Source organism: Rana temporaria, chromosome 4 (genome assembly GCF_905171775.1).
Source record: "Rana temporaria chromosome 4, aRanTem1.1, whole genome shotgun sequence".
NCBI lineage: Eukaryota > Metazoa > Chordata > Amphibia > Anura > Ranidae > Rana > Rana temporaria.
This window is the reverse complement of record NC_053492.1, coordinates 405,227,390-405,252,715: the sequence shown is the minus strand read 5'-3', so window position 1 is coordinate 405,252,715 and position 25,326 is coordinate 405,227,390. Positions and strand designations below refer to the sequence as shown.

Below are 25,326 nucleotides of genomic sequence, written 5' to 3'. Positions count from 1 at the left end.
GCTGCTGTAGCAAGAGTACTAGTAATGAAACATATTAAAAAAGCCAGCAGAAAAGTTTATGTGCCAGGGTGAGCGCCTGTGGAGCATCCAATGGCCGAAGCAACATTATAGGCAGTGCAAACAGCCTGAGGTCCAGGTACAGTTCCCAAGGTTTTACTGAGGTTTAGCTAATCTGGATGCACTTCTGTTGTAGAAGACAGTTGAAGAGTTGAAGAATACAAGTGATTCTTTGGCAAGGGAGAAGCGTTTCATCACCTGAGGACACTAGCAAAGAACTGAGGACTCATTGAGTGGAGTAGGGTTATAGGGTAGGCGCCCTCGAAAGCCTTGCCAGTCTCCATTCACCTAAAAGGGTATGAGCCTATAGCCCTATGACTACAATAAACTTTGCCTATGTCCTCTGCTGTTTGATACAAGTGTGTGATCACCCTCTTAAACTGGTTGTTACCTGTCAAAAGAAATTCACTGGCAAACCCCTCTATTTTATCTGGGCATAACGCACTCCAAGTGTTTTTTTTCTTTTAACATAGCCTCTAAATACTGTTTTTCAGATATATTAAGGCCAGTCACGTAACTCCCTTCCACTCTCTTACTCGGACCCAGGGCTACAGCAGGAGGGGCTGAGCGGCCATGTGAGGGAGAGGGGAGAGCAGCGGGTGACAGTGCCACAAACTGGCTATGGTAATCAGGGCACAGCAGCCATGATTATCGTGGTCAACACACAGAGGGGACACAGGAAGTGACAGGATCAGTCAGGTTTTTTTTGGCAGCTTAGAGAGTGGGCAAGTTAGACAGCATAAGCACTGTGCTGTTTAACCTGCTATAATGGAAAAAGGAGTTTTTTCAGGGTTACAAGCCCCAAGTTCAAAACCAGAAAATTATGCAAAGCATGCCTTAAAGGGTCACTTAAGTTTTTACATTTTCATGGATGAATATGCAAAAGTTTAAAGAGACTATCAGAAGATTAAGAGGGTCTAGTGGGGAGTGAGTGAAATATCCTAAGAGGTTCCTTGGTATAAAAAGAAACCTGCACCGATCGCTGTAAGCAATCGATTGTTGCCGATACCCGGTGAAAAAAAATTCTACTTGCCTGGCTGTCATACAGCATCAATAAAAAATGATCATCAGCAGTTTGACATTCTCTTGTTTTCAAGTCATGCTTGTTGACAGTTACTCAGCAAATATTAAAGCCAAAAACTAGGCTAGTATCTTCAGGATTTCTTCCAGAACAGGTTTTCTACCACTTGCTGACCAGCGGCGTACCCATACGTCTCTACAAGTCAAGTGGTTAAACTGGGATGCTGCCTGCAGCCATCATCCCAGTACAATTTTTATAGCCGATAGTCAGCTCCTGTAAAAGCAATCCTATCGGCTAATTAGGCGCTGGATTGCCTTTACAAACAGCGGCCTTACAGGGATCTTTTGTTCCACCAGGGGTCCCAATTGAGAAGAAGATGCTTCCACTGAATGATTATAGAAGCAATCACAGACCAGAACGGCTTTGATCTCCTCTATGATACAAGAACCGGGAAGAAATGGCCTTGCATCATTTCCGGGTTCCCAGACGCCATTTTTAAAAATTAAAAGCATTTGATCACACTGATCTTGGTGTGAGCAAATGCTTTTAAGTGCAGAAAAAGCATAACAAGTACCTGCTGCATGCCTCTTGCTGTCACAAGGGATATTTACATTGCATGTGACAGCAATAAAAGTGATCAAAATATAAAAACGTTTACAAGCGACAGTAATATAAAAATAATAAAATTATAAGATATAAATCGATCTCTCTATCTAGATAGTGACCCCCACCCCCTTGCACTCAAAGGGTGAATGCACGCAATAAGATAATTGGCAGTAATTCTAGCGACAGACCTCCTGTAAGTGGCAACCTGTACAGGCTTTTACAGCGTCACCTACGGGTAGTAACATTTAGGCTTCTCAAAATCGAATATGTGGCATATTTTGTATCCATTTACTTGGTTTACCATCTTCAAGATTTTACCGAAAAAATTGCACTTGAAAAACCGTTGAGCAAATACCGTGTGACGTAAAAAAAAAAAAAAAAAGACAAACACCCACTAATTTCCAGTTGCAGTCTAGGTGAAATTTTTTTTTTTTTTTTAATGTCAGCAGCTACAAATACTGTAGCTGTTGACTTTTAATACAAGGACACTTACTTGTCCAGGGAGCCCACGATGTCGGCAGCCAAAGCCAACCCATCCATCAGCTCCAGGTGCAGTCGGCGGCATCCTTACTAAGGGAAACAGGAAATGAAGCTTCACAGCCCGTCTCCTACTAAGCAAGTGCGAATTGCACAGCGCTTTCTGAATGGTCCCGCCTTCTGGGACACACACAGGTGGGATTTGCCTAGGTTTTCAAAGAAGTTCAACTTTTGCCTGGAACTCGGCTTTAATAAAATAACCCTTTGTCATTTTACCTTACATGGCAGTTAACACAGCATTAGGATGCAAAATTAAGGCTGAACTTTGGTCAGCTGAAAAAAAAAAAAGATCTGGGTGTATCCCCTCGTCAATACAAGTGGGAGAAAACTTTTTTCTATAGGTAAGCCTATAACCGGGTTCCTTCAGAGTCCTGGGCCAGCAACGAAGGCTCCCACGTACATGTGTGGGAGTGACATCATAGCTGCTCCGGCCACACAGCTGGAGTCAGTGTACCCGAAAAGACGACCGGGTGAAAATGGAAGCGCTGCTGGAGGGCTTTGTTCGAAGGCAAGTTTCATATAATGTGCTAGTATGCGATGCGATGCCTACTAGCACAACATGGCATTGCCTTGCAGGTTTAGAAAAATAAAAAGCCAGCGGTTTACTACCGCTTTAATGTCCCAATGTGTTTTAGTCTAGGGGCAGGCAACAGAGAGAATTACATGTCCGATTCCACAATCCAGAAGGTTATACCCCCACTGGTTCTAATATTCATGGCCGATATCACAAACTCGCTCCTCGTTTGGTCGTGTGGATACCACCATCACAAATGTAATTGCGTAAAATTCAGAACAAAGGCCATGACTGTTCATGCAATGATTGAGATAATATGGAGGGCCCACTCACATTGTGTGCAAGTCTACTGATATTCAGCCTTAAACAAATTTTAAACTTACATTTTCATACAGCTGTTAGCATAGCGGCCTACTTAGGAACAGAGAAGCACATCTGACATCTACACAAACCTTTTACATGCCAACATATGATACAGGTTTTTATCATGCTGTAAACCAGCGGTTCTCAACCCTGTGCTCAAGTACCCACAACAGGCCATGTTTTGGGAATTTCTCTTAGATAAAATAGCTGTCCAAAATACCAAGATAAAGGAAAACCTGCAAACACGCCCCGTTAGGGGTACTTGAGGACAGGGTTGAGAACCTACCCAAAAAATACATACATTTAAGGGGTGGTTGAAAAAAAAGCGCTCTGCTACATATGGCTGCACATGCATGATTCCAGTGCCGTTAACCTTTCAGTGAAGCAAGAAGAAAAAAAACTCACCGAGTATCAATGTCAGCTGCCTGGATGGTGTTGAACAGCAACTCGGCAACGCCAACGCCTTCTACATTGATAAGATGAGGCTGGAACAGAGCTTCTGGTGCTTCAAAGCGCTCTCCACCTACTTTAATAACCCTGCCATCTGGAAGCTGTGCAATAAAATAAAAATGAACATTTACAATGTCACCTTTTATTTCTGAAACTGCTGTGCTACTCCAGACCCAATTAGCAGAAAAGTTTATTGTGCCCTCCGGTGTCAGAGGGACCTTGTATTTGTCCGCTCGACAAGTTTATTGTATGTGACCAGCAATTCTTTCAGAAACATTACCAACATTAATATTTCCAGTACTTTGAATACATCCATTTATGCATTTGATCCCCTTGTGAAATGAAGCCGATTAAGCAATACTGAACAAATGTATGCAATATGAAAACATGCTATCCTGCTTTACAAAAAAGGAACATTTATTTTTATGCCAAATGTTCGAAAATAAAAGAACATTATTAAAAATAAATAAGAAAAAATAAATAGAGCAAATGGGCAATTGTTTCTATCATGCAATTCAAGCAATGTTTCAAATCTTCATATTTTTTTTTACTGGTTAGGGATTTTCAGTGAGAAAAAATAAAATAAAAAAAACACACACACACACACACACACACACACACACACACACACACACACACACACACACACTTTAAGTAGAAATATTTTTGCGTGATTTATTCCCATGCTCTAAATGGGCAGTGTCAGAGTCTCCAACAGCCACTGCTCATTTAAATAAAGTTAAGTAAAAAGGTCTATAGTAAATTTAAAGTGAAATGGAACTGCAGAGCAAGCTTCGCCCAAATAGGAGTAACTTAAGACTTGCTTTTTTTTCCATCACAAATAGGAACACAATTTTTATGATTAAGCTGTATAGCAGTTAAAAAGGGGGTTAAAGTGGTTATAAAAATCTACACAATGCAATCCTTGCATTAAGTTAAAAAATGTTTATGCATCAGTATCCGCTTCCCTCTCCTCGCTCTAATTCGATCTGATGCTCCAGCTGTCACCTGTTGGCACTACACGGAGAACTGAGCAATCAAAGACTGCTGCTCCCTCAGTTCTTGAGTCCACTCTGAGCAGAAAGTGGTGACCACCAGTCACCACTCTGCTCTGCCCATACAGCACTCACTGGAGCTACAAACTGTAAAGGGGGTGGGTGTCTGGCTCAGACTCTCAGCAGCTGTAGGTCAGGCATCTGGGTGGATCCTGACACGATTGTCAAAATCCCTGCAGAGCCTGGACCGGCTCCATGTCAGCTGACAGTGGGTTGCTAAATCTGGGAAAACTGCTTTCTGAGTGAGTGAGAAACTTATATAGCGCAACACATGCGAACTGAATCGCCTCTAGAGGACCAAAGAGATAGAGGTGTGTAGATCAAAAAAGCTTTCCACAGATATAACAACTTTTGGCAGATGGTGGTGAGCTGAGCCACTTGATGAACTCCTGATAATCTTTAGGAACTTTAATAGCACAATATTTGACGTTCGGCTTCTTCCTCAGAAAAGTCCAAGGAGGAGAGAGAAACCTTTTTAATTGCTACTAAATTTGTATTTTTTTTTGCTGTGAATCATGGTATCTTTCAGACAGCAGAATCTCAATATGAAGGGATGCAACCTTTTCATGATAAAAATTACTAATAAAAAAGGTCTAAAATAAAAATCAGTGTTGCAGTCCTTAATTGCATCTGCACCCACTGTTTTTCTCTTGGACGTCCCTACAAAGTCTCACAAATCCACCCATTGATCCTGCCAGTGAAGTTAACCTGAGCACTGTCCCTCTTCTAGGTTATTGCTGGTCATGGAACAGACAAACTGCCCACTGCTTTCTGGACTAGCAGAGGTGACCGTGTTGCTGAAACTTCCACTTTTGGCTGCATTGTCTGTTCCTTCATCATTTAGTAACTTGATGGGAGACTTGTTAAGATTGACACACAGAATTACAGCGAGAGAGAAAAAAAAAAGTATTCGATCCCCAGCTGATTTTGTAGGTTTGCCCACCGATGAAAAAATTAAACATCTATAATTTTAACAGTGAGAGACAGAACAAAAAAAAAAATACCCAGAAAAACATTTTAAAAAGTTTTAATTTAATTTGCATTTTATTGAGTGAAATAAGCATTTGACCCATTCGCAAAACACGACTTGGTACTTTGTGGCAAAACCCTTGTTGGCAATTACAGAGGCCGGACGTTTCTTGTACTTGGCCATCAGAACTGCACACATCTCAGTAGGGATTTGTCCCACTCCTCTTTGCAGATCCGCTTTCAAATTCGACACTTGGCAACTTGAACCTTCAGCTCCCTCCCCATATTTTCTATGGGATTATGGTCTGGCTAGGCCACTTTAGGAGTTTAATGCATTTCTTCTTGAGCTACTCCTTTGTTGCCTTGGCCGTGTGCTTTGGGTCATTGTCATACTGGAAGACCCATCCACAACCCATTTTCAATGCCCTGGCTGAGGGAAGGAGGGTCTTACCCAAGATTTGATGGTACACGGCCCCGTCCATCGTCCCTTTGATGCAATGAAGTTGTCCTGACCCTTTAACAGAAAAACACCTTTAAAGCAGAACGTTTCCATCTCCATGTTCGACGGTGTTCTTGGGGTCATAGGCAGCATTCCTCCTCCAAACACGGCAAGATGAGTTGATGCCAAAAGAGCTCGATTTTGGTGTCATCTGACCACAACACTTTCACCCAGTTCGCCTTTGAATCATTCTGATGTTTATTAGCAAACATCAGACGGGCCTGTACATGTGCTTACTTGAGCAGGGGGACCTTGCAGGCTCTGCAGGATTTCAGTCCTTCACAGTATAGTGTGTTACCAATTGTTTTCTTGGCGACTATGGTCCCAGCTGCCTTGAGATCATGGACAAGATTCTCCTGTGTAGTTCTGGGCTGATTCCTCACTGTTCTCATGATCATTGAAACCCCAAGGTGAGATCTTGCATTGAGCCCCAGACCAGGGAAGATTGACTGTTATTTTGTGTTTCTTCCATTTGTGAAAAATCACACCAACTGTTGTCACCCTCTCACCAAACTGCTTGGCGATGATCTTGTAGCCCATTCCAGCCTTGTGCAGGTCTACAATCTTGTCCCCGACATCCTTGGACAGATCTTTGGTCTTTTCCATGGTGGAGAGATTTGAATCAGTTTGATTGCTTCTGTGGACAGATGACATTTATAGAGATAAAAAGCTGAGATTAGGAGTACTGCCTTTAAGAGTGCTCATAATCTCAGTGTTACCTGTATAGAAGACAACTGATTGCCGATTGATAGGGGATCAAATACTTATTTCACTCATTAAAATGCAAATCAATTTATAACCTTTTTTGAAATGCATTTTTCCAGAATATTTTTGTTGTTACTCTGTCTCCCACTGTCAAAAAAAAAAAATGAACATTAAAATTATATACTGATCTTTTCTTTGTCAGCGGGCAAATATACAAAATCAGCAGGGTATCATACTTTTTTTCTCTGCAGATCCAGTATACACAGCAACCAGAAATTGATTTGTTTACTAACCTAGTTATATCAAAACAGCTAAAACTTGATTGGTGCTTTAGGGCCCTTTCACATGTAGGGATCCAGTGAGGATCCGTAACTTTATCATTCGCATGCTCAGCGGGGATCCCTCCGTTGATCCCTGCTGAGCCGGCAGATGACAGGGCCGGAAATCGGATGAACATAGGATTTCCTCCATCTGCAGAAACGGGCCATAGCGGGGACTGATGAGATCGGATGTCAGCGAATTCCATAGGGATCCGAAAACGAATGGATGAAATACGGACAAACGGTCCACAGGTGTGAAAGGGCCCTTAGTGATTGAATATTACCGATTCTTGGAACATGTTTTTAAAAAGAGCAAGTTCACATAAAAAAAACGTATTAGGTCATCTTTGATGTTTGGCATCCACTGGCATATCTGTATATACTGGTAGATTCCAGCACTAAGACCTTTCTGCCACAGTTCCCAGCTCTTCCTCTCTGTACCCTGCACCCAATAAGGTGGATATCACTGATTACACACACCACACACACAGTATCTCACAACAGTGAGTACACCCCTCACATTTTTGTAAATATTTCATTAGATATTTTCATGTGACAACACTGAACAAATGACACTTTGCTACAATGTAAAGTAGTGAGTGTACAGCTTGTATAACAGTGTAGATTTGCTGTACCCTCAAAATAACTCACACAGGTTTAATTTCTAAACCGCTGGCAACAAATGTGAGTACACCCCCTAAGTGAAAATGTCCACATTGGGCACAATTAGCCATTTTCCCTCCCCAGTGTCATGTGACTCGTTTGTGTTACAAAGTCTTAGGTGTGAATGGGGAGCAGGTGTGGTAAATTTGGAGTCATCACTCTATCATACTGGTCACTGGAAGTTCAACATGGGACCTCATGGCAAAGAACTCTGAGGATCTGACAAAAAAAGAATTGTTGCTCTACATGAATATGGCCTAGGCTATAAGAAAATTGTCAAGACCTCGAAACTGAGCTGCAGCACGGTGGCCAAGACCATACAGCGGTTTAAGAGGACAGGTTCCACTCAGAACAGTCCTCGCCATGGTCGACCAAAAAACTTGAGTGCAGGTGCCCAGCGTCATATCCAGAGATTGTCTTTGAGAAATAGACGTACAAGTGCTGCCAGCATTGCTGCAGAGGTTGGAGGGGTGGGGGGTCAGCCTGTCAGTGCTCAGATCATACACACCACACTGCATCAAATTGGTCTGCATGGTTGTCATCCCAGAAGGAAGCCTCTTTAAAAGATGATGCACAAGAAAGCCTGCAAACTGTTTCCTGAAGAAAAACAGACCAAGGGCATGGATTACTGGAACCATGTCCTTTGGTCTGATGAGACCAAGATAAACCTATTTGGTTCAGATGGTGTCAAAAATGTGTGGCGGAAACCAGGTGAGGAGTACAAAAACAAATGTGCCTTGCCTACAGTCATGCATGGTGGTGGGAGCGTCATGGTCTGGGGCTGCATGAGTGCTTCCGACACTGGGGAGCTACAGTTCATTGAGGGAACCATGAATGCCAACATGTACTGTGACATACTGAAGCAGAGCATGGACTGCAGGGCAGTATTCCAACATGATAATGAACCCAAACACACCTCCAAGACTACCCTCTGCTTCTTTAGCAAGGCAGTGGTAAAGTTGATGGACTGGCCAAGCATGTCTGCAGACATAAACACTATTGAGCATCCGTGGGGCATCCTCAAACCGAAGGTGGAGGAGAGCATGGTCTCTAACATCCACCAGCTCCGTGATGTCCTCATGGAGGAGTGGAAGAGGACTCTGGCATTCTGTGAAGCTCTGGTGAACTCCATGCCCAAGAGGGTTAAGGCAGTGCTGGAAAATAATGGTGGCCACACAAAATATTGACACTTGGGGCCAAAGTTGGCATTTTCACTTAGGGGTGTACTCACTTTTGTTGCCAGCAGTTTAGACATTAATGGCTGTGGGTTGAGTTATTTTGAGGGGACACAAATGTACACTGTTCTACAAGCTGTACACTCACTACTTTACATTGTAGCAAAGTATCATTTTTTCAGTGTTGCCACGTGAAAAGAAATAAAATATTTACAAAAATGTGAGGGGTGTACTGTCTTATGCACTTCCGCATAGGGGGGCACTGGCACACCTTAGGGATGTGCTGGATTTTGTTTCCCTGCAAAGTATGGAATAAAATCCAGCACATCCCTTGGTAAAAGCACTTCACTGTACACACAAAAACACTGGTTAGGCACACATTTAACCCTTAAATTGCCCTAGATGTTTAAACCAGCCAGTGTCATTAGTAGTGTGACAGTGCATATTTTCAGCACTGATCACTGTATTAGTGTCACTGGTTTCCATAAAGTGTCCAAAGTATAGCGATCTCCAGTACACAAGGGCCGAGGGTCGGCCAGTTTCTATTGAACTGGCAGATGCTGCCCAATATTTGGCCTATTTGTGCTAGGCTTAAGCAAATACTGACATACAAGATACTTGAAAAAAAACTGTATACAGGCCAGTTAATACTCACTGTGTAGGATTCCACAAGCACTGTGGTCTCTAGTGCCAACTTCTGCTCTTGTTCTATGTTGTAACCAACATAGCAGAGCTTCTCCTTTATCATACGCACAGTCTCAAAATCTGCGGAGTGATTGAAGGCGTACCCGCGCAACAAAAGCAACTGCAAGAAATGAAACCCAGTGGTTAGGTGATCTAGTGTGCTAAAATATATTTCCGATATCCATTTAAAATCATTCCTCGTGTGCAAAAAAACAATACGTAACATGTAAAGCAGTTTAAATGCCTAAACAGGAAAGTCGGAAAGCACCTCAATGTAATATAATAGCAGGACTTTACGTTCCTCATATAACAAAATAAATTGCTATTATAAATCTGTATAACGTGCAAAAGGTCCATGCAAATGTATTGGGAGTTAAGAAAGTCTGTCAATTTAAATTACTATGCCAAGAATTAAAATGAGGATTTCTAAGTCATTCATATACAAAATGAAGTATAGCAAGTTGTGACTATTCTTGTGGATGGAATAGCCAAGAAACAGATGCTTTGGCTTGCATAATCCCAGGAACTGGTGACAGAAAACCCATTTACATCAGTGAAATGTCTTAGACATTAAGTCATGACCTGGTCATCTGCAGAAGTCTTTTTGCATGTTGTTATCTAAACATCCTAAATGCCTCGTTATTTTGAGAACGGTTTTCTAATCTGTTCAGTTTTTGTTTAACCCACAGGGTGGGCAGACTAAGCTGTACATTTCTGAATTACCAAGTGTGTACAGTATTGGCAACTATGAAATACAGGGTTCAGGGAGAAAATAAAAAAACAGTTGCAGTGAAATTCTGGAAGTTAAAACTAGATTAACTGTACTGTATCTCTTATCAATTTTCACCACAAGATGGCACTGTGGAATCTATACGTTACCCAACACTGCTGTCAAAGATCATTTATTAAAGGCAAACATACCGATTACATATTGCTTTTTATTATTATTATTCAGGATTTATACAGAACAGTTTGTGCGGTGCTTTATAACGAGAGTAGACAGAGTTGCAATAAAACACATGGCGAATAAGAGGACCATGCAAATTACAGCTTACAATCTAAAAAGGGAGGGTCAGAAAATAAACAAAAAAGTAATAACTGGGGAACAGAAGAGTTTCCAGGAATCGCCTAAAAGTGGACACAGTAGGAGATAGTCGGACAAATTGAGGTAGGGAGTTCCAGAGAATTGGAGAGGCTCTGGAGATGTTTTGGAGACCAGCATGGGAGGGGACAACAAGGGGGCTAGAAAGCAGGAGGTCTTGGGGAGGAACAAAGAACAAATTTGGCTGGTATTTAAAGACTAGGTTAGTGATGTAGCCAAGGGCAGATTGTGAATTGTAATTTTATTTGTTAGGCGAGCAGAAGCCAGTGGAGGGTTTTTGACAGAGGGGCAGCTGACAACAAATGGTCAGTAAGGTGGATGAGTCTGGCAGCAGCATTCATGGACTGAAAGGGGGTTTATTTATTATTATTATTGATTTTGTTCTTGCGCTGATTGCACCTTCTTTTTTTGAAAGAGGGATAGCCTGTGTAAAAAAGTAATTCAATTAGGAGGGAGTGCAATAGTCCAGGCAAGAGATAACCAGGAAGTGAATTAGATTTGTGGTGTCATTGGTTAGGAAAGGGCGTATTTTGGAGATGTTGGAGGTTGAGGCGTCAAGATTTGGACAGCGATTGGATTTGGGGTCAAAAATTGTTAAAGGCCCAGGATGACCCTTACCACCCTGGTATGCAGGAAGAGATTATTAGTTGTGCCATCAATCTTGACAGAAAGTGGAGGCGGCACGTGGGAAAGTTAATAGGCGCTCAGTTTGGGATAGATTGAGTTTGAGGAAGTGCTGTGACATCCAGGCTGATATGTCAGTAAATCAGTAATGCAAGAGACTGATTGCGTGAGCTGAGGGATAGAAAGAAAGATTTGGATATCGGCATAGAAATGGTATTGAATATCATGGGAGGCATCAGCTGACCCAGAAAAGAGGTGAAAAAAAAAAAAAAAAAAAAAAAAAAGGAGACAAGTAATAGAATGTCCCCTCACCCATAGCAGTGAGGGCACCCTTTATTGTAATGGGGACATTGGAGAAGGTTTAATGAAGAAACGAGGAGCTGAACTTGTGTTTTGAAATTTAAGCCTGGTTTGGTGCTCTACCTTTTGAGGAACTAGGGTCTCCTAAAGAAGGTGGTTTTGTGACCCATCGCTGTGGAAGTAAAACCTTTACACCTGGGACCTCTGATAAACATTGGTCAACTGCCTTACTGAACTGGCAAGGCCTTTAGCCATAGAATTCTGCACATGTGAGTGGAGATTACAGCACTTCTGGAAAATTTGTTTCATGGCATGTTCTACGGCATCTACACAGAAAGGTACAGAAGTCAACTGCTGTATAACAGAACAAGCCTGAAATACAGGGTGCCGTTCGTTGTTCCCGCCCAGTTGGCTGCAGATTGACAGTGAAATAGCAAGTGTTGGTTGCATTGCTGGGCCTACAAGATTAAATAGAGCTTTTACGACACGTGTCTCAAACTAAATCTGCAGAATCTTTGAAAGAAAGGGCTTGTTTAATAGTGAGATTTTGTTTAGGACAGAGATGGCTGGATCTTTTAAAAGAAAAGCGGACTACTTTGTGAATTTGGCTTCCACTGGATAGTGTTCACTAAAGGGAGTGACATTTTTTTTCGGAAGTGAACCAGTCGTCAAACTGTACATTCTATAGGTGCATGGACAGGGAATGATTTTCAGGGTTTTGTAGGTTTCATCATACCAAAAGAGGCATGGCAAATTTGAGGGCAATCCCAGTTGACGCCTATTCAGGTAAAACGCGCCAGGCAAGGAGCTAGCATTGAGGCGTTTTAGAGCATAGACCGTACTGCAGGCAGTCATGCTCACACTATTTCGCCGTTTTACCCAATCTTTGCAAGTAACTTTTTATTAAACTCACGTTATAAAAAGTTAATGCACTACAAGCTTTTTTCCTACCTCTCTAATACGCTTACATTTGAGAACTGCAAGGCGGTGTCCAATGTGAATCCCAGCGACTGATCGCAACTAGCTGAATTGTCCTGGTGGGGACACACACATATGGATCATGTTGGAAACATTAGATCAGCAGGTTTTCAGCATGAGTTCCAAGCAAGTGATCATCAACAGCCGATTTCCCTTTGTGGCGACACGCACATATAGATCCTGTTAGGATCTTAGAATCTGGTAAGCTGCCATCCATTTATTCCTTAGCATAGTGGTGAAGCATCTTTGGATAGGTTTGCACTGAACTTTCACTAAGGCCCCTTTCACACTGGGGCGTTTTTCGAGCGTTATTCGAGTGAAGCCTCATCTGCAATCCCAATGTGCTGGTAAAGCACCGCTAAGACCCTAAAGTTTTAGGGTGTTTTTGCAGTGCCTCTGTGTGAAAGGGTAAGGCGTTTTTACAGCGCTTTTCAATTCATTTCAATGGAGAGGGGCGTTTTTGGAGCGTTTTTTTGCAGTGCTCAAAAGCTGCTCCAAAGATGCTGCTTGCAGGACTCCGTGTGAAAGGGTCAATTAAGATGCATGGAGAGTGTTTTATGAGCGTTTTAAGAGCGCTATTTTTAACACTAAAACTCTGTAAAAAAAAAAGCTTCAGTGTGAAAGGGGTCTTAAGCATCGTTTCGGATTGACACTGTCATTTGATATAGCAGATAATTCACAGATGGATACATTTATTTCACATGTTTTTTTGTTACCAAAGGTTGTTTTTATCAACAACTTTGAACCCATCATTTAGAGGTTCTTTGCGCCTGCATTTCTCATTTTTATTGCAGGACTCTTGCTTTTCAGACTTTGTTTCACCGATTTGCTTCAATTTTTTTTTAGTCATTTTTTATTTATACACACACACGGTACTTTTATATAAGCTTATGCACTTCGAATTTCGACAGCACACTTCACATACCGTATATTACCACAAAATGAATAGTTGGTGCCTAAAATAAATCTAGAACCAGATGCTGGGACCGGTAATTGAGTCAATTCTTTTTCTAGTGCAAGGGATGCATCGCCACTGATGCCGTGTGTTGTGTCATTATCTACAGATTTGCCATTTCCAATAGCGGTCTACCTTTAAAGCATATATGGAAAAGCCTTCCGTCTGTCCTCATCCGCAATCTCTTGGTCCAATTAGGGAAAGAGAACCAACAGTCAACTCTTCAACTCATGATTCCTACATAGTTTGACATTACAGTACAAGTTGGCCATTTGTGCAGTCTGTTTACCATCAGCAGCGCATTACTGGAGAGGGACTCCAACCCTCAATACTGTCACTGCTTGAGTAACAGCATCAATACCATTTCTATGTCGAGGAGATAAGAGGAAGCTTCCAATAGTTGACTTTAATTTGCTTGGCTACAGTTTCCCTCCCAGCCAGCTGGAGAATCTGTGGCTTCAGTTTGCATCATCGTTTATTGCATGGTACGGTTTTGTTTATTGCCAAATATAGGGATATTCACTGCTTAGGCATTGCTTACCCACTTGCCAGTTTTTGATAGATTTTGGCGTCCTCCTGGGATATGGGGGAATTGTTAGGATCCAGTTGGATCTCCACTTTACACACCAGAGTCTGGTTGGGGTTATGTATTTTTACGTGTTTTTTTAATGTGTTTTTGAGAGACAAAGCTGTCCTATTTTTAACTTCTTTGGGGTGAGGGTATCATCATGCCATTTATGAAATTGTTAAAGTATAATTTTTTTCAACGTCAAGTCACTTGTGCCTACAAGCAGCTGCTATATGCCTGTGAACATAGTGTCTATGGGTGTCCCTGGTTTGTTTACTTCAAGTGTTGTGCAGGCCTTTGGCAGAGTGAATGTTTGCCTGCAATTTTGCATTGACTCCCTTTCACCTGATCTCTCCCACTGCTACAAGTGAGGGTATTTACTTGTGAGGCACACATGGAATAGGGTGTGGCGTATAATTAGTATGCCTGTAAGAAGTACAAAGAAACAGAATTGAAGAACATGCTTCAAGGAATCCTGGTGGCAAATAGACAGGAGGAAGTTTTAACAGCTCAATGCAGAAACGGCATTAAAGAAAGCAACCAGTCACACCTCATCATCCACCTGAGACTGAGCGCTGAGTGTTTGAACTTGAGCACCAAATTTGAAAATGTTACACTGCGAGGTTAATACATGCCAAACATAGCTCTGATTTTTACAGTAATAGTCAGATACTGGGTTACCCCGTCTTAACTGATCACCACACTGGACTGTAAATATAGTCCAGGCTCCGTCTATCAAAGTGGGCATACGTTAAAAAAAAGTCTACAGGGACTGGTTTCCATGGTGATGTACCACTGCCCTGGACCTGTATAGCACCCTGCAGCTAACTCAACGCATTGCACCAAGTGCCAAGGCGAGTGCCCACGCAGCATCCAAACTCTCAATGCAACATTACAGGCCATTCCCACAGCATGGGGTTCAGATACGGTTATCCAGATACACCGTTTCTATGCTGGCATTAGAAGATAGTGAGGGTTACGGGGGAAAAAAAAAAAATAGATTAGTTAGGCTAAGGGTGATTTTCTCCATCATGTCCATCACTTTTAAACACTATCACAAAAGTTAAGAACGTGGGATAGGGATATATGGAAGTCATCCTGGTGGCGTGTCCTCTAAAGCAGTGGTCATCAACCCTGTCCTGCAGGGCCCACTAACAGGCCAGGTTTTATGTATTACCTTGGGGAGATGCAGTCTAGAAAACTGCAATCACTGAGGAGCAAATGATATCAGCTGTGATGCATTTCAGTTATCTTGCAAACCTGGCCTGTTAGCGGGCCCTGCAGGACAAGGTTGATGACCACTGCTCTAAAGCTATGCCAGCATCCAATCACCTGAAGGCACACTTCTGTAACCCATTGTATATTTAAAATAGTGCCTGTTCTCCATAATGTACGAATAAAAAATATTAAACTTTCCAAATGTAATTGGACAGTGTTGCCAGAAATGTGGCTAGAACGTCTACTAAAAAGAATAAAAAGATGTCTGTCTGGTACAGAAATTGCTGCATATTGAGGATTCTTCAATAAATGTTCACTTTGATAAAAAAAAAAAAAAAGAACCAGTTATTTGAAATAAGGCATTAAATGTTGTGCCATTTCGATAAACTTTACTAACAAAAAACATGAAATTCATGAGCGATTACCAACTTTAAAAAATTGAGTCTATGTACTCTATGGACTTCATTAAAAGCACAAAATGTGGATATAAATGTAATTTTGAATACATTTCCCATCAACAGACTGTTTTCTAAAATGATTTCACAACAGTTATTTTAAGCCAATGATTGGTCAACCTCAGCGCTCAAGTGATACACCGCATCTGAAAGGTTATACAGCCCTTATCTACATTCCAGCAGCCCATGGGTATACTAAATGACACTTATCTGTGGGAAGAGGAGAGCTGTTCCTTTTAACCATAATGAAAACTCCATGTTGACTGCTGCAGGGCAATCAATGCCACAAACATTTTCCAAGTGCGATAAAGATCCAGCAATTCTGAACTATAGAAGGGCTACACAAGTAACTGTAGAGGTGTGTTCTGAAGATTGCACAATGGTCTTAAATGAGGGGTTTCTGGGTACTACAAAAACACTATCAGAATGATTTTCATTAGATTTGAAACTAAATGAAAAACACTTAAAAAAGCTTTCCATATATTCTGGATTTTACTTTATTATACAACTACACATTGTCTTCAGTTACCTGGTTTGATTTACGTGATCTCAGGTTTCTGAGCAGATAACCTGAAACTTAATTACAAATAAATAACTTGTACATACTCACGAGTAGCTACAAATACAGTAAAAAGCTGCACTTCTATGCAATGAATTAGGTTTTACTGAGAATAAGGTACTCCATTGTTTTACCTTTATAAGGTAGCGAGTGATGTCTCTGCCAGCAATGTCAAGTCTCCTGGTAAGATGAGGCAGAGAGAAACCTTCGTAAACTGGGCAGATATGAGTGACCCCATCTCCGGAGTCTACCACAACTCCAGTCAACAGACCTGCAGAGGAAGAAGAAACAGTCACATTGTCATGAAAGGTGCACCTCGAGAAGTCACACATAGATTGTTCATACAGTAGTCCAATAAAATAAAAAAATTGCCCCCAATTAACTCGCAAGCTGTTGCTTAGAAGTGAAATTAACAGAAGCTTAAAAAGTGATATTAAAGGGTGTTTTTTTTAAACACGTCATGCTTACCTGCTCTGTGCACTGGCCTTGCACAGAGCAGCTCCGATCATCAGCATCTCCGGTTACCCGCCGGTGCGGCTGGCTCCTCCCCCTTGACCAGTGCCCCAATAGCAAGCCGCTTGCTATGGGGGCACCGATGGGTACTCGCTCGGAAGCCCGGCTCAATGCGTCCATAAGATGGAGCCATGGCTCGGCCCCGCCTCCCCCTTCCTCATTGGCTCACTGGCTGTGGCTGACAGCAGTGGGAGCAAATAACTCCCAGCCAATGAGGAGAGAGAGAGACCCAGAACAGCCGAGGCTCCTGTGCACATCGCTGGAGGGGAGGGGGATCGATAACTGCACTCCAATAAAGCAAAACTTTATTGAAACAGACCATGCAATACAGCAGGAGAAGTGAGACTGAAATTTAAAGTGTTACTACAGATGAACATCTTTAACCACTTAAGCCCCGGACCAATATGCTGCCTAAAGACCCAAGGTGTTTTTACAGTTCGGGACTGCGTCGCTTTAACAGACAATTGGACATCGGACCCCCGACGCACGTCTTGGCAGGCACGTACAGGTACGTTGATGTGCCTGTCCGTGCCATTCTGCCGACGTATATCTACATGCGGCGGTCGCGAAGTGGTTAAACAAAAAAGCTAAAATAATAACAGCAAACCGGACATCACCTTAAAGTGGTAGTAAACTCTGTACTACCACTTTTACCTACAGGTAAGCCTATAATAAGGCTTACCTGTAGGTAAAAAGAATATTCCCCTCACAATGTGCCGCTGCTGACTGCAGAGGCGCATGCGCAGGGGGGTTCCTCGGCTAAAGGCCCGGCAGCCGCCGGACATTGCCGGAAAGAAGTCTCCCGCACGCATGCGCGGGAGTGACGACATCGCCGCTCCAGCCAATCACAGCGCTGGAGCGGCAATACCCGGAAAACATGCCGAGGCAAGATGACATCTCACTTAGCGTGGACCAGGTAAGTTCCCCACGTCTCGTTCCAAGGTAAGGTTTTCATAACGAGCTAGTATGCGGTGGTATTGTCAGGATCTCTGTATAGCCTTGACAGACACCGACTTCAGCCTGCTGTCGGCTAAATATGGGTTACAGGATTACAAAACCTGCACTCCTGTGACTAAGGCCCCATGCACACGAGACGCTGCTAAACTCGAGTTCAGAGGCATTTGGGCATTTTTTTCAACTGCCCCTGAACACATTTAATGTTATCCTATGTGTCCATGCACACAATCACGTTTTTTGGCGTTTCAAAGCAGTTGGGTTTAGGTCCGTTTTTCCAAACCCAAAATTTTGGGATCAGAAGCATTCAGCTTTCGCGTTTTAGACGCAAATCGCGGCAAATCGCGGCAAATCGCGGTACCGGCGTTTTGCCGCGATTTCGTCTATAGGCGTTTTTAAAGGTGACCTATTTTTTTACATTAGAAATCTCAAAAATGATGGCAAATGATGAAAAACCATAAAAAAAAACATAAAAAATGTAATTGCTTGTATTGCATTGTGGACAATCCACAACTTGTGGCAGGTGACATGACCAGGTGACGTGGCAAGTGGACAACCTACAACTTGTGGTAGGTGATGTGGCCAGGTGATGTGGCAGGTGACGTGGTCAGGTCACGTGGCCAGTGGACAATCCACAACTTGTGGCAGGTGACGTGGCCAGTTGACGTGGCAGGTGACGTGGCCAGTGGACAATCCACAACTTGTGGCAGGTGACGTGGCCAGGTGACATGGCAAGTGGACAATCCACAACTTGCGGCAGGTGACGTGGCCAGGTGAAGTGGCCAGTGGACAATCCACAACTTGTGGCAGGTGGGGTGGCCAGGTGACATGGCAGATGACGTGGCAATTGGACAATCCACAACTTGTGGCAGGTGACGTGGCAAGTGGACAATTCACAACTTGTGGCAAGTGGACAATCCACAACTTGTTGTAGGTGACATGGCCAGGTGATGTGGCAGGTGACAATCCACAACTTGTGGCAGGTGGCGTGGCCAGGTGACGTGGCAAGTGGACAATTCACAACTTGGCAGGTGACGTGGCCAGTTGATGTGGCAGGTGACGTGGCCAGTGGACAATCCACAACTTGTGGCAGGTGACGTGGCCAGGTGACGTGGCAGGTGATGTGGCCAGGTGACATGGCAAGTGGACAATCCACAACTTGTGGCAGGTGACATGGCAGGTGACGTGGCAGGTGGCGTGGCCAGTGAACAATCCACAACTTGTGGCAGGTGACGTGGCCAGGTGACGTGGCAGGTGGCGTGGCCAGTGGACAATCCACAACTTGTGGCAGGTGGCGTGGCCAGGTGACGTGGCAATTGGACAATCCACAACTTGTGGCAGGTGACGTGGCAAGTGGACAATTCACAACTTGGCAGGTGAGGTAGCCAGTGGCCAATCCACAACTTGTGGCAGGTGACGTGGCCAGTTGACGTGGCAGGTGACGTGGCCAGTGGACAATCCACAACTTGTGGCAGGTGACGTGGCCAGGTGACGAGGCAGGTGATGTGGCCAGGTGACGTGGCCAGTGGACAATCCACAACTTGTGGCAGGTGATGTGGCCAGGTGACATGGCAGGTGACGTGGCCAGGTGACGTGGCCAGTGGACAATCCGCAACTTGTGGCAGGTGACGTGGCCAGTTGACGTGGCAGGTGACGTGGCCAGTGGACAATCCACAACTTGTGGCAGGTGACGTGGCCAGGTGACAATCCACAACTTGTGGCAGGTGGGGTGGCCAGGTGACATGGCAGATGACGTGGCAAGTGGACAATACACAACTTGAGGCAGGTGACGTGGCCAGGTGATGTGGCAGGTGACGTGGCCAGGTGACGTGGCCAGTGGACAATCCACAACTTGTGGCAGGTGACGTGGCCAGTTGACGTGGCAGGTGGCGTGGCCAGTGGACAATCCACAACTTGTGGCAGGTGACGTGGCCAGGTGACGTGGCAGGTGACATAGCCAGGTGACATGGCCGGTGGACAATCCACAGCTTGTGGCAGGTGGCGTGGCCAGGTGATGTGGCAAGTGGACAATTCACAACTTGGCAGGTGACGTGGCCAGTTGATGTGGCAGGTGACGTGGCCAGTGGACAATCCACAACTTGTGGCAGGTGATGTGGCCAGGTGACGTGGCAGGTGATGTGGCCAGGTGACGTGGCCAGGTGACGTGGCCAGGTGACGTGGCCAGGTGACGTGGCCAGGTGACGTGGCAAGTGGACAATCCACAACTTGTGGCAGGTGACGTGGCCAGGTGACATAGCCAGGTGACGTGGCCAGTGGACAATCCACAACTTGTGGCAGGTGGCGTGGCCAGGTGATGTGGCAAGTGGACAATTCACAACTTGGCAGGTGACGTGGCCAGTTGATGTGGCAGGTGACGTGGCCAGTGGACAATCCACAACTTGTGCCAGGTGACGTGGCAGGTGATGTGGCCAGGTGACGTGGCCAGGTGACGTGGCAAGTGACACGCTAAATACATGTACACAGCTGCTCTGGTCTCACAAAATAGCTGAAATGGTTAAATAATATTGTTTTTTGAGCTTAGGGAGGGTCTTATGATGTTTCTTAACCAAATGCTTATAAACGCAAACGCGGTAAATCGCGGTAAAACGCCGCGAAATTCGCGGCAAAAACGGGCGTTTTGAACGCCGGTTTTTGCGTTTGAAAACTTGTGTTTAGATGAGTTTGCATTTGCTTCTCGTGTGCATGGGGCCTAAATGGAGAAGTAGATCCAAGAGCTTTCGCCATACTCCTTTCATTTACAAATATACAATATCTCACAAAAGTGAGTACCACCCCTCACATTTTTGTAAATATTTTATTATATCGTCATGTGACAACATTGAAGAAATTAATTGTAAAGTAGTGAGTGTACAGCTTTTATAACAACGTAAATTTGCTGTTCCCTCAAAATAACAAAAACACCCATCAATGTGTAAACTGCTGGCATGTGAGTACACACCCCCCCCCCTCCCCCCAAGACCCCTTCAACACTGAGGCAGTTTTCAGACGTTTTAGCGCTAAAAATAAATCGCTGGAAAAGTGCCTCAAAACTGCCACACTGAGGCGGTGCGCTTGCAGGATGGTAGAAAAAGTCCTGCAAGTAGCATCTTTGTGGCGCGTTTGGAGCGCTGTAAATGGCCCTCCAAAAAAGCCCTGCACATTGAAATTAATCCAAAGTGCCGCAAAACTGGTCTCTTGGTTTTCATTTAAGGTCTCGTCACGTGACCTTCACCCGCTTCCGGACCGCCTCATGTACATTTACTGCGGCAGAGTGGCCAGGTGCGCAAAATCATTTACGTGTCTGGACAGTAAAAGAAGCAGCAGAGGGCATAAACTCTGACTCTGCCCTTATCAGAATGCTTCTTTTCAATCTCCCAGTCTGAGGTCTGCTGTATTGGAACAGTTTGCATTAAAATATTTCATTTTGTGTTTATAGCTTCATAAATGTATTTTTTTTCTGGTTTAAAAAATCAAAATGTATTTAACTCTCCAGGGGATCAAATGCATACATACTGGGCCCCCGATGATCGGTGGCCCTGTTCCCTAGACACAGCTCTATATGCTTGCTGTAGCTCCACCCCTTTTAGAATAAAGATCACCTCTGTGGGTCTGTGTAAATCAGTGGTCATCAACCCTGTCCTGCAGGGCCCACTAACAGGCCAGGTTTTATGTATTACCTTGGGGATATGCAGACTAGAATACTGCAATCACTGAGGAGCAAATGATATCAGCTGTGATGTATTTCAGTTATCTTGCAAACCTGGCCTGTTAGTGGGCCCTGCAGGACAAGGTTGATGACCCCTGGTGTAAATTACCTGCCCTACGTGTGTACAAGCAGTTCTAGATATATTTCATAGCCATAGAGCATAGATCCTTAAAGCAGAGCTCCATCCAAAAGGGGAAGTTCGACTTTAAGACATCCTCCTCCCCCTCTGCCTAACTTGGCATGTGTTTTTTTTTTGGGGGGGGGGGGGTGGCTAGTAGATACCTAGTTTTGACAGGTACCCACTCACACTTCCGCTTGGATCGCCCAAGTTCCCCCCCCCCCCTCCTCCCCACAATCTTCAGGGACAAGTCACAAGTCCCAGAAGACTGCAGGACCATTTACAAAGCACAGCAGGGCTTGCACGTGCAGCTTGCTGTGAAGCCGAAAACCATACTGGCTGCCAACAGTTAGGATGCCAGCGTCTGGAACCCAGAGGCTAGGGAAAAGCTGGCTTGTGTGAGGATGGTGCTGGATCCTTGGATAGGCAAGTGTTTTTATTAAAAGTCAGCAGCAATCGGGCTTGTAGCTGCGTTTTTCTTTTTTAAACACAGAACCTTTTCCATTTAGAAAAAACAGCATTAATCGCTCACTCATATTAGGGACAGATCACTTAGAGCCGTGGCTCTCCGTTTACCAGCGGTTTGCTTGTACACATCCCGACCGATGGATCACAAAGTGCAGCAAGACTGAGAGCTTTCACAATTTTATAATGGAGTGCTCAGCAATGTCAGGTCAGAGCTCATTCATCAAAGTTCAAATAGCACTGTAGCCCCCAAAGACACAACGCTGAAAGCTGTGATCTTTCTTTGAGTGGCAGTGCTCATCTCCAGAATGGCCCCTGCTGCCAGACCAGAGCTGTCAAAAAAATTTAAATAAGATTCCTTCCCAGCAGTGTTTTTGGGTGCGCACGAACACGATCACCTGAGCGGTTTAGAGACAAGGGACAAATTTACACAAATTTACACGGAACCAAGTGCTATATTCACTTGCTCCTATAGGTAGTGTAAAATAAACACGTTTTCTGATTGAGTTTTTATTAAAATTGCCCAGAGTTCAACAACCAAAAACAGAAAAACTTGATACGTCAAAACAGCCGCTTGCAAGATTCTTGTGGCTGAAACACATATCTGAAGATGCCAGAACATCAACTTTGTAACACTGGACGACCAGGACCTTGCATACTTAATACAAAACACCTGTCAGAATGCCCATGAGGCACTTGGTAAAGTCCTGGTAGGGCCTGGTAGATTGTAACATAACGAGGAAGGGAGGAGCCCGACCCCTTATGGCATAAGCCTGGACAAACGTCTGCCTGATCCATTGAGAAATAGTGGCAGAGAAGGCCAATAAGGATTTTCATGAGCCGTCCACAATCACAAAAAGAGCCTAGCGCTGAAAGGAGGCCATACAAACCGGTATAGATGAATCACCCGGACCACATCCAAGGGGCGGAGTGCAGTGCAACCTCCTAAGGATGCGAAGGGAGCAGACACATGGAGGGCAGAATGTCCTCATTCAGGTGAAAGTCAAACATCACCTTAAAAAAAAATCCAACTGACAGTTTTTTTGCCCAGAATGCAGATGGCAGAGAGTCACCACATAAAGTTCAGCCCACCGAAGTTTGGGGCCTCCAGCACCACAGCATTGTACGACTGGATCCTATATTTGGGCGCCCCTGCAGAAGTTCCAATGAGAGAGACAGATCTCTCGTAGCTCCAGGACAGCGATGGGTAGTCGAGACTCCTCTGGCCCTGGTCGACATTGGACAGACTAAGGGAGATGGAAACCACCAGAAAAAGGTAGGCGCCCTGGTCAAACATCCCATGGATTTGGTTGTCCAAGGAAGCGGGAGATTGGTCGCCTGTGAAACTGCACATACAAAACCACCTCAAAAAGGTGGACACCATGGCTTGCGAGTCCAGGAGCGTGTAGCGCCACCAGTGGACCCTTGGAAGACTGGGATACCTTGTTTGAGAAACCTGGTGAACAAAAAAGCCACTTGTGTGCAGAGCAAGAAGCACGGCTCCTTTCCAGGAACGCAGGAGAAAGTTACTCTTCCCTCCCTTAACCACTTAAGACCCGGACCAAAATGCAGGTAAAAGACCAGGCCCCTTTTTGTGATTCGGCACTGCGTCGCTTTAACTGACAATTGCGCGGTCGTGCGACGTGGCTCCCAAACAAAATTGGCGTCCTCCTTTCCCCACAAATAGAGCTTTCTTTTGGTGGTATCTGATCACCTCTGCGGTTTTTATTTTTTGCGCTATAAACAAAAATAGAGCGACAATTTAAAAAAAAAAAAAAATTCAATATTTTTTACTTTTTGCTATAATAAATATCCCCCAAAAACATATAAAAAATATTTTTTTTCCTCAGTTTAGGCCGATACGTATTCTTCTACCTATTTTGGTAAAAAACTAAAAAAAAATAAGCGTATATCGATTGGTTTGCGCAAAATTTATAGTGTTTACAAAATAAGGGATAGTTTTATTGCATTTTTATTAATATTTTTTTTTTTTTACTACTAATGGCAGCGATCAGAGATTTTTTTCGTGACTGCGACATTATGGCGGACACTTCGGACAATTTTGACACATTTTTGGGACCATTGTAATTTTCACAGCAAAAAATGCATTTAAAATGCATTGTTTATTGTCAAAATGACGGTTGCAGTTTGGGAGTAAACCACAAGGGGGTGGTGAAGGGGTTATAGGTTCCCTGAAGTGTGTTTACAACTGTAGGGGGTGTGGCTATAGGTCTGACGTTATTGATTGTGTGGTCCCCAATATAGGGACGTACAATTGATGACAGCGCCACAGTGAAGAACGGGGAAGCCGTGTTTACACACAGCTCTCCCCATTCTTCAGCTCCGGGGACCGATCGCGGGACTCTAGCGGCGATCAGGTCCGCGAGTCCCGCGGCCGAGGTCACGGAGCTTCCGACCGGGTCACGGGAGCGCGCCCGCGACCCACCGCTGGGCTTTATACAATCACGTACAGGTACGCGATTGTGCCCAGTGGTGCCATTCTGCCAACGTATATCGTCGTTAGGCGGTCCTTAAGTGGTTAAGATCCTTAATATAGTCTAGGATGGCACCAAAGAGTTGAGCACTCTGGAAGGACAAATCGGCCAGGGCTTTCTTAGACGTCTGGTCCATAGACTGACACTTAAAGAGGAACTGTAGTCTGCTCATATAATTTGTAATATAAAATATCTTTGCCATTGTGAAGCTTCCCTCCAACCACTTTGCATATTGTTTTATATATACTGTACTTGACAAATATGCAGCAGAAATCTCCCTCTACCAAGTCTGGCTGCAACCATTTTAACTGTGGGCAGCTGAAGCTGCTGGCTGATCACAGGGCACACCTTCAGCTCTTTTTGGCCCACTTATGACTCATCCACCCTTCCTTCCTGGCAAACGGACAAGAGTGAGAGCTGTGCATGATGTCCTAAGCCTAGGCTTTTTTACCAGACAAGAAAAAGGAAGAAGTGGGCTGTATAAGGTTTTAACTGGCAGAAAAAAACAAAAAAAAAAAAAACACAACATTTCACTATCCAAAGTTAAAACAAGTGCAGAAGATTTTTTTAAATGGAAAGATATATTTTTTTTTTTACTGAAATTCCGCTTTAAGCCAGACCATGTCGGAGAACCACAGCCGAGACAGAGCTTGGAAAGCAGAGGGGCCACATCTAAGGCTGCATTCACACCTGAACGA

General features: G+C 44.1%; 1 protein-coding gene across 2 annotated transcripts in view; it reads right to left on the bottom strand.

Annotated features, from left to right (window-relative positions):
• ACTR2 (actin related protein 2) overlaps window positions 1–25,326 on the bottom strand; it is an 80,896-nt gene that overhangs the window by 7,464 nt on the left and 48,106 nt on the right. For both annotated transcript variants that reach the window (XM_040351249.1, XM_040351250.1), the window contains 3 exons: window positions 16,512–16,648; window positions 9,590–9,739; window positions 3,504–3,649 (listed from right to left, as the gene is read on the bottom strand). In XM_040351249.1, the coding sequence (XP_040207183.1) occupies window positions 3,504–3,649; window positions 9,590–9,739; window positions 16,512–16,648 (433 nt within the window). The remainder of the gene's footprint in view (window positions 1–3,503; window positions 3,650–9,589; window positions 9,740–16,511; window positions 16,649–25,326) is intronic.